At 38.0% G+C, this 10,620-nt stretch overlaps 1 protein-coding gene across 1 annotated transcript in view; it reads right to left on the bottom strand.

Annotated features, from left to right (window-relative positions):
- Bgb (Big brother) overlaps window positions 1-5,437 on the bottom strand; it is a 34,460-nt gene extending 29,023 nt beyond the window's left edge. The window contains exon 1 of the mRNA XM_065234390.1: window positions 4,993-5,437. Within this exon, the coding sequence (XP_065090462.1) occupies window positions 4,993-5,157 (165 nt within the window). The 5' untranslated portion in view covers window positions 5,158-5,437. The remainder of the gene's footprint in view (window positions 1-4,992) is intronic.
- Between the last annotated feature and the right edge of the window lie 5,183 nt (window positions 5,438-10,620).

Genomic DNA, 10,620 nt, shown 5'->3' on the forward strand with positions numbered 1-10,620 from the left:
TGTCAACTGGAGCTGGGTCGAAACGCTGCTGCCAACGACGCACACCGTGTCGTGATGACGAAGATCAGATGTCAAGTCATGCCCGCTGAAATGTGCCTGAAAGTCATCGTGGAAGGACTTTTCTCGAAGCACGATCCAACGACCTGGACACGTACATCGTACGGAGACGGAGAGGGAGATAGCGACGAAGTCACCAACGAGCAACTCGTAGCAGTGCCTGCTGGATACACTTGAAAACTCTTGGAGAGGATCATCCTAAACAGGCTGACGAAATGCATGGAGAGTGAGCAGGATTTCGAAAAGGAAGAGTAAAAGTGGATGCAATTCGGACAGTTGTCGAGATAACCGAGAAGGCGTCGCAACAGAAGTGGAGAGGAGATCGATATTACGCCGTGATAACGATCGACGTTAAGAATGCGTTCAACAGTTACAACTGGGAGGCCGACGCTACTTCCAGAACCGGGTTCTGATCTACGAGCCAAATATGGGACAGAGATCGATTAGGATCACGGTGAGAGTTCCACAAGGCTCCTTGGTCCAACGCTCTGGAACGTGACTAAAAACGGTCTAACGCTGAAGCTACTCAAACGAGTTGAGATCGTTGGCTTTGCGGACGACATCGTCTTTAAGATGGGTTTAGACTAGGCAAGTCGAAAGATCAACTTAGTTGAATTCAATTGGCTTGAAAAGTTGAACCTGGTTCAACTTTTTTCAATTCAAGTGAGTAGAATGGCATGGTTTACACGTTCAATTCGCGTTCAAGTCAGATGAGTTCAACTGACTTGATCAATTGACTTGCCCTGTCTAAACCCACCTTTATGCTGGGTTTAGACTAGGCAAGTCAAATGATCAACTTAGTTGAATTCAATTGGCTTGAAAAGTTGAGCCTGGTTAAACTTTTTTTCAATTCAAGTGAGTTGTTCAAGTCAGTTGAATGGCATGGTTTACACGTTCAATTTGCGTTCAACTGACTTGATCAATTGACTTGCCCTGTCTACACCCAACTTTACGGTATCAGGCAAGACGCTGGAATAGATGGAAATGTTGGCGACCGAGGCGGTCGACATGATTGGAGCGAAGCTGCAGATAGCCCACAACAAATGCGAGGTGGTATTGATCAGTAACTTTGAAGCGCTGCAGCGGTCAGAAATTACCGTTGGGGAGCACCCATTAAACTAGAAGTGCGTGTTGAAACGCCTGGGAGTGATGGTCGACGACCGTTTGGCTTCAATAGCCACTTAGAATACGCCTACGAGAAGGCAGCGAAGGCCATCAACGCGGACGTTTGGTGTACCCTTTGTTGTAAGAATAGTAAACAGATATCAGTAATTCCCCTAATAGTGGATAAATAATGGTCAAACTTGATTTCAAAATAATTTTGATGGTTAAAATCAGGGTTACTTCCACTCACTTGCTATAAAAAATTGTTTTTCAGAATTATGTAATCATTAGATGTTATAATGATAATTAGTACTTGTGAGCTACAAGAAAAGGTCGTTAAGTATGTGTTTGACACATGAAACCTGTCAATATTGCTTTCAGTGCGTCGCAATCAGCGATTTTACGATTCGTGAGCGCTCACTCTGAGTGAACGCTCACGAATCATACGATCGCTGATTGTGACGCTCTGCAAGTGAAATTGACAGGTTTTATGAGTCAAACACATACATTAACACCCTCTTCTTGTTACTACAAGAACAACAAATTGTTACATCATCTAATAATTTCATAATTCAGAAAAACAAATTTTTATAGCAAATGAGTGGAAGCAACCCTGCTTAAAATATTGAAGAAGTTTTACCCAATTTCATCAGCCTAAAATTTCAGATGGGGCTGACAAAAACGGGAAAGTACTGTAGTATTGAATTCTGAGCAGTGTTTCTATTTATCGTTTTTTTTGGCTACCGGGAATCAGCAAAAATAGGGAGGCTCTTCCCAGGAATTCTGGAAATAATAATATCTAGTAACCATATAGGTTAATCAGAATGTTCATGTTCATGTTATATTGAACAATACATAAAGAATTCTGGCATTCCTGAAATTGTCTTCTGACTTCCAAAGAGGTTTTATTTTTTTTCCTTTCTTAGAAGTTTCTTGCGGCATTGCCCGGAAGTTTCTGCCTTTTTACCGGAATCTTCTTCTATATTCCTCTGCATGTATTTTTACTTCCAATCATTTCCCTCATTAATTTCTCTTGGAAAGTTTTTCCGAACTCATTCCAAAGCTTATCTCGCTAGTTTCTTCGGACTTCTTCCGAAATTTTCAACCCATTTCCCGATGAATATTCGCCCGATTTATCCGAAGTTTCTCCCGTCATCGCACAGAATTATTTTTTTAGTGTTTTTTTTACAAATTGCCCCTTAAAACTCTTCTGGCTTACGTTGGAAGTTTTTCCGACATTCTACAGAAGCTTTCTGTGATCTATCCAGCTTCTTTCTTCCTCAGTAATCTTTTTCAACTTCAGGGATTTTTTTGGGTATCAAGCTGGAGCTGCGTGACAGCTTAGTTTTCAAGACTTAACCCATTTGAATTAATATTGCTTCTATATTTGACAATACAGCAGAAGAACTAGCCTATGCTGGCAGCTTGAATACTGGATTCCGTGTGTATTGTTCAAGATTGTTATGGAAACAATGCTGTGACGGGTGCGCGTAGATACATCCGCGTAGTAAACCGATTGAATAAGTAAATCCGTTTCGAACGAAATATCTAAATTATGTAAGTTACGAAAACCGCGCGAATTCCGAAAGTCATGCGAGAAAAAAAGGCTTATTATCATTTCAAGAGTGCCACCAAAATGTGTGATAAATGCATTCACAAAATCGACAAGAGAAAATATTTTGTATCCATTATTAAGTTCAATAAAATTTTAAAAACTATCCCATAAGAAAACAGGCAGATGTACCAATACTTGAGCTCAAAGACTCATTACAAAAGTAAATAAGTGAAATTGCTATAGCACATTTAAAAACATTTTCCATAAAACAAGAGAACTGATTAAGAAAGATATAATGCAGGCTTGATGGAGCCTCACTCGTGAGTCTGAAATGAGCTGAGCTCCTTTATCTGAGGAGTAGAATTTCTTCTCACAAATCATTATGCCGCCATTCATATTATTTTTTTTCTTTCACACGCTCCCACGGTACCACCCACCGCATATACGTAGCGAACGCTGTGTATCCTTTTCAAAACCACAATTTCTTAAAGAATAATAAACCAAATGAGCTGAAACTGTTCTCAATTGTAGTAAAACCAGAGCTCTTTTATATGTTTTTAGCTTTATTTTAAAAAAAATTGCCAGGTGATATACTCCTAGCCCAAGTAACAATTTTGGTTTTATGAGGGTTCTGGACACTATGATTTAGACTTGTAGCATGCTTTAAAACCTCGATAAAACTTGCAATGTAACTTGGGAGTATAATACATCATTTTTGCACAACAATTTGAAATTAGGTGATACCAAGGGGTAAGTCACTCAGCACTTTGTGCCGAAATTAGATTCAGCACAGCTTGGGCACACCCATCGGCACACCTTCGGCAGATCTTCGGCAAGCCTTCAACACAATCTCATAGGCATTGGATTGTGGTGAATAAAATTGAAGCTGTCCAGCAGTGCTGTCATTGAAGTGGTTCACAACATTACGTGCTGTTTGACTGCATGTTCAGGAACATCCTCTAATCGAATATACTAAAGGAACCCATACCAGCATACGAAATATAGGTTCTAGAGTGGGCTCAAGAGAAAGAGGCAGTCAATCAGACCCCATTAGTAACCTTAATTCAAATAATGCTACAACTCACACAAAACAAACTACAGAAGTCTATTCATCATCCTCCATAGTCGGTCTCCAACAATGTTCCCCCGAGTGTTCCCCACCGGTTCAAACTCTTTTCAGCCGCTGATAGACCGTTGCTTTTTACATCACGAAAGGCTAGGTTTCTGCTCTGCCTTTGATGGCATTATAAAACTCTAAAACACAGGACTTTTATTATCCTATGAACGCAAAACACCAAAATTTCGCACACTCGCCATTTCCCGCGTCATCCTCAATTCGATTTATCCTTGATTTCAATACCAGGTTGCCGGGATGGGTATTTTACAAACGATCACAGCTTGCTCTATGACCGGCAAAATCGGCTTACTTGCGGCACACTGACAAAAAAGATGACCCAAGGTTGGTGTGAGGAGTGACCTACCCCATGGGTGATACACTTTTGTCCACAGAGTACATAATCAGAACAAACAATAGTTCATCACCTTGCCATATTTTTAGATGTTGAAAAAAATACAACGGATGTAACTTTTTTCGTGCTGAATTGACTTTAGTAAAACCAGACGCATATAAAAGATCCATGTTTTGACTACAATTGAGCGATATTATAGTTCATTTGGTTTACTATGCTTCAATAAATTGCAGTTTCAAAAAATATGTACTAAAAAGAGGAGTTTTAGTTATATTGCTCAAACTTCATACAAATTCGTTAATTGAACACTGAAACTGAATTATACCGATGAGATTTCTGAAAATTGCATGTAAATCCGGAAAAGTTAATGATATTTTAATTTTTATGTAGAGATAAAAAAATTACTAGGTGATATACTTTTGTCCGATACTGTATTTGCTGCCAGGTAATAAATAGCAGCTAAATGTATATTGCTTTGAACATTATGAAAGATATTTTCAATATATGAAAAATGGCATAAATTGTTCAAAAATTATTGATTTCTACCTTGACGAAAGTCTGTCAACTCACTTAAATCGTATTTTTTGGTCAAATATTTTCAAATACCAATATTTGTAGCCTTTTATCCTATGCTATGTATGCGAATTGCACAAGCTAAATATCAGATTAATTTTGGCAAAAATCCGCGTAAAACGAATTCATGTAGCAGCAATATTACCTTGGTGCATCGCTCTAGCAATCAATCTGCATCAATATAAAAACAAAACAAATAACCCAATAATCGTCGCCCATAAAAAATATACTCACTTCACTATCCCGGCTGAGCTTCTTAAACAGATCATCAGTCTCGAATTTGTTTTTCTGATCCGGTACAACCCGTGGCATTTTGAAGATAAACCGTGGCTTTGGCTGCTCGTATAATCCAATCGTATCGAAGGGAATCATTCCCAAGGCAGCAGGATCGTTCATCATCTTGACTGCGATTTATGTTATCCGTATACAAACACACTTGCTCTCCCTTACAAGTAGAATTCCAAGCTGTAGCGGAGAAAACAAAGTCAAACTGTGATAGCACGATGACGCTGTAAAACACTACTACTGCAGTAGCAAGCAGTAAACCGGAAACGTCTGGCACAAACACACACACCCCCACACAACTGCAACGGGAGGCTTTCCAAAAGGGGGCTTTCTACCGACGACGTCACACCGATCGATAACGATTTATCTTCTTCACTGTTTTGATTCAAATCAACGCCACTACCCGGACCGATTCCGAGACCCGTCACGAACCAACGCTTTACGCAGACTGATGAGGAAATCGTTGCAGCGCTATTCAAGCGCGCCCCGTTCGAGACGGTTTATGTATTTGTCTCTGGGTTGTAGAGTGGGTTTATGTATAGTGAGCAAAAGCATGGGAGGGTGAGAAACTCCACCCATCCGGCTGTAAACATTACCGGCAGCAGCTCGGTCGTCGTGAGGGAAGTGAGGGAAACGCAGAGACTTGAATAGCGGGATGGGTGAGGAACGCGCATAGCCACGCCCTCCTCTAACGTCACGGTGGGGGAAGTTATGTACGAAAGGGTTTTTTTATGTGTTATGCTTTAGGGGAAACTGGACACACTTGGTCCCTCTCTGTTTTCTCGAAATCCTGAATAGTTTTTTCGGCTAAGCTTCCACAAAGTTTCGTCTAGACTTAAGGTTTATGCTATGGTGACATTTGCGTCAGATTGATGAAAGTTTATATTTTTAAGAGCTGTTCTTATGTTTTGACTCATCAAGAATTTTTTAGTCAGCGTGGAAAGTCTAAATAAGTTTTTCGATATTCAACCAAAAGGTATTCATTTTTCACAGTTCATAGCTTTGAATAAGTATAATCAATTACGATTTGGTGTTGTTTATTTTGATCTTATGTTCAATTTTATTAGAAGTTGAAAACTCAGTTAGAGGTGACTTGAATCCCCCAAGCATTAGACACACTTAATTCTGAGATATGAGAGTCAAAACAAAAATATAAACTCTGTGTGTGGAGAACTGTTTCAAGGGGAAAAATTAGGGGATCAAATTTCAGAAAATCTTGCTTTTAGAAATGTAGGGTCAATATCCATAATGTCGGTATAAGTGTTGTCCACATGACGCATGATTCTACAAAAAAATGAAGAACAAGAGATTTTTATCGATGAACCCAATCTCCAAAGATTAATATTAGAGCCATTTCCACTAGGGGAAACGCTCCTATAGTTGCGGTACGTTAGAAGCGTTAGGTTCCTATAGTTGTGCATGGAGACTCAATACACAACTATAGGAACCTAACGCTTCTAACGTACCGCAACTATAGGAGCGTTTCCCCTATATATCTTTCCAGATTTTTCAAAATGCGTTTTTAAACATGTTTCAGAAAAAATACGTATTTTTGGGAATTTATCACTTTGCATGCTTTTGAGTATTCATAAAGTTACATAAGGTATTTTCATCTGAGCCTGTGTATAAATCGCATCAAGTTTTGATTTTCCGCTAAGATATATCCAAAATTCAAACAGGGGATCAAGTGTGTCCGCTCGCCCCTATTGGAAGTTGTTGTTTCTTTATAAAGGAGACTTTCAGCCCAAGGCTGGTTCGTCTCAGGCAAGTCCCAACTGGAAGAAGTATTAGCATTATAGACATACGAGATTGTAAGGTTATTATTATGTCTGCAAAAAGTCTGTATGCTTGATGTTTTGAATTGAAAGGATAGGTAGATTAATGCATCAGAAGTTGACTTTCTAGTCGATTTGATACGGTAATGTTCACAGTAGGTAGGGTAAATTACGACTTCAACAGGCATTGATTGTTTTCGGCAACATTAACAAGTACGTACGTCTATACTAGATTTCGCAACACAACACATAATTCAATAGTTGGAGATACTTAACGTCCAATATCAGACTTTAAGTGGACATTTTATACGATCGATGAGGAGATGAAAGTAAAGAGTTGATAGTTCCGTTATAGTACGGCAGTATGGACATTGTAGACATTGTTGAGTAAAGAACAATTTTGAGTTAGTGTGTAAGGTTCTATTTGTTTTTTTTTTGACGGAGAAAAAACGAGATTTTTTCGTGAAATAAATCATACGTAAAACAAAATACTGCTACAGTGATTTCCCGATTTTGTCAGCCCCTTCTCAAATTTTAGGCTGCCAAAAAGGGGAAACTGATAAAATCGGGAAATTGAAATGTTGAATAGTTATGAGAAATTTTCGATGCAAAAACCTGAAACCATTGCAATTGCCTCGTGGGTAAATTACATTTTACTGCAGTGCCCAAGTAAAACTTCACGTTTGATGAGGCTTCTATAAAAAAAAAACTTTCATAAAACTCTGGTCAAGATAGCTTTCCCTTTATTACATCCACCAAAACCTCATTAAGACTAGAATCTGTCTACACATTTAAAAAATAATACCGAACTCGGTTTAATTTTCTACCAAACCTCTTCGGTTACCAACGAGAAACCGAATATATGGTTTAAAAAAAATTTCAGGCGTATTTATCGAATCGGTAAAATACTATAAATTTGACAGATAGAAATGAAGACTGAACCGAAAAGTAGGTAAAGTATCGACATTTATGAATTTGCTACGTGAAAACCGAGAAACTCGGTAAACTGAACCAAATATTCGCTAAAACGTGTCAAACGTCAAACGCTTAAACGTCAAACGTTCCACTTGCGCTCAACTTCGTGACGGAAATTTTAACCACAGTTCGCTTATCTAAGCTGAGTCTAAAATTAGTCTGCCATTTTTTTCTCGCGTGTGCTCGTCGGACGTGTGCAAAACTTTAGTAAAAATGGAAAAAGTTCTGGAGCAGCTGCAACAGGAAAATGCACTTTTGATTGAAATCTTTTGTAAGTATTTGAAACTAACGGTATGATTTTATTTGCAGGCATCTTGTGCTATAGTTTGTTTATACTGCCGTGAAAATGTACAAGGTTATATTAAGAATGACTTCAAAGTCAGTGATAATTTTTTTTCTGACTGTACTTTTTCACGCTGTAGCTCGCGTTAAGGAAGTTTTTATGCACCAAAACAATTTAACCGAATTCCGTAATTACAACAGGTGGGTCAGTTTGTCGACAGCGTTCGGTAATTCTTGAGTGAACCGATGTTCGGTTATTTCTGCTTAATTTTTTTTTTCGTCAACCGAGATTTTCAGTAACTTTGACAGATTGCGGGTTAAAAAAAGAACTAATGACAGCTCGGTTATTCCTCTTTGAACCGAACAGACTACCGAGCGTTCAGCAGATAAAAATTCGATTGAAATCAAACCGAGTTCGGTAATATTTTCTAAGTGTGTAGTTGGCCCACCCAAAAGAAGGTTCTAAAGAGTGTATTTTCGAGACATTTCAAGAATGACGTGCTGCAAAAAGTTTATTTGACGAATGCTTTAAAAACCATTTGAAATCCTTATTAAAAGCCATTTGGAATCAATACTTGCGCCATTTGCATTTGACGCTTGCTGAGCGCACTAAAAATAAAGCATCAATCAAGATAAAACGGGATAGGGGAAATGGATGTAATGTCGGCCTAAATGCCCCTAATTTGGGCCCATGTTGACCAAAAATATCCATTAAAACCGTCCCAATGACGCGTTCATCTAGATAAAATTGATAAATAGCAGAGTTTTAGCGATGGGCCCAATCTTAGATCCATAGGCCAACATTAGAGCCATTTTCCCTACATAAATATCATCCAATCTTGCCAAATTCATTGTTCAAAAATTAATTTGTCAAAAATCCTCGAAATTTCCTGATCATCAAAGGGAAATAAGTCCTAAAATGATCGAAACTCATATTGTGGTCTATTTTGGACAGATTAAATCTAATGTGAAATGTGAAAGATTTAACTAATTATTTTTAATTTAGGAAACAAAATATAGTTATTTGTTATGTTAATCATTGCTCCCAGCTGAGACAATTTGATGATTTTCGTAATCTCTATTAGTGCTTATTTATGAATCGATGAGAATAAAGTTATTTTAAAGGAAAAACATCTTGAAAACGAAGATTGAAAAAACAAATGGAGTAGTAACAATATGGCGATAGCATAAACATTAATTTTCCATGAACCATTTGTGAAAAAGCTGCTTTACTTTCATGAAATAGCTAACAAATGCAAAACACGTTGTAATGCGGTTTTTAAGAAGATAATTGGCAGACTGAATTGCATTTATCTGAAGCCATTTTGCTTGATCCTATTCCGTTTAGTTTTATGACGGCATTAATGGTGAAAAAGTTGCCTGGAAAAAGTTAAACGTCAAATTTGTTTATCTTACGATAATTTTGTTGTGCGCTCATTACAACAATGTTCTACTCCAGCGTTGGATCAACAAGTTGTTTGACATTCATGGTAAGGGTGATTTTCATCTATTGGAAGCAGGAAGTGTTTCTACGTAGCTCAATAGTTCCCGAAAAGCTTTCCTTCTTCCAGATTATGCGATGTGCGCTTGCTTGGAATTTTTGGAACCGTTAACCCTTTCGCCGAATGAAATCGTTGCTATGGTTCGGAAGGCAGCCAATTTCCAGCTGACAGACAGCTTCTTCTCAGTCGACTGCTCTGTTGTTGTTGTTGTTGTTGACCGGTTTTGTCGGAGCTGCGTGGCCTCCCAGGAAGTTCTGGAATTGGATTCCTTTTCTCTTCCGTCAACAGTATTGTTAGAATTATTAATCGACTATCCTTTGGCATTTTCTTGTGATTCTGCGTTTGAAAGGCCCACTCGATTATGTTTTTCTCTGTCTCTACACAGAAAAAATTCTAAATTTTAACTACCGATCAACCGAAATGAATGACCATACAAAGTATCATCAAATTTCTGATCAAAGCACAAAACTGACATCTGCCGCCGTGTTCGCGAAAAATGTTAATCCTAGCCACGAACACGCATACAAAATGTATGAGTTGGTTCGTGTCTAATCTATTCCGGGCAAATTATTTTTATCTAGATAACAAATCTCTATAGTTTTGACAGATGGGATCGCTGCACATTTGAATCCGCCATTATGGATTCTCAATCAAGAGTTAAATTTAAGTTTCATGTCGGTTTGTCGGTGTTTTAACTATCGCGTAAAATCTCCCTACGTTCAATTTTGAGCTATACTTGGCATAAACAGCGGAATCGTTTACAAGCTTGCATACAATATTGCTAATTTATGTAAATTTTTGTCAAATCTAGCGTTAATTTTATGTGCTCTATATCTCGCAGAAATTTACATGAATTTTTCAAACGGTGCAGGCGGATCCATCTTTTTAGTTTTTTTGTAAACAGTGAGAGGTTTTGTGACCAAAACGCATCAATATATGCTTTTTTATCCCGTATGAAAACGTACGGTTTTATAATTGCTTTTATTATAATAAAACACCTTTATGGAGTATTTGGTCGTGACATCAATAAAACAAATGCCGAG

Source organism: Ochlerotatus camptorhynchus, unplaced genomic scaffold (genome assembly GCF_037179485.1).
Source record: "Ochlerotatus camptorhynchus isolate MF236.1 unplaced genomic scaffold, CSIRO-AGI_Acam_v1.1 ptg000433l, whole genome shotgun sequence".
Lineage (NCBI taxonomy): Eukaryota > Metazoa > Arthropoda > Insecta > Diptera > Culicidae > Ochlerotatus > Ochlerotatus camptorhynchus.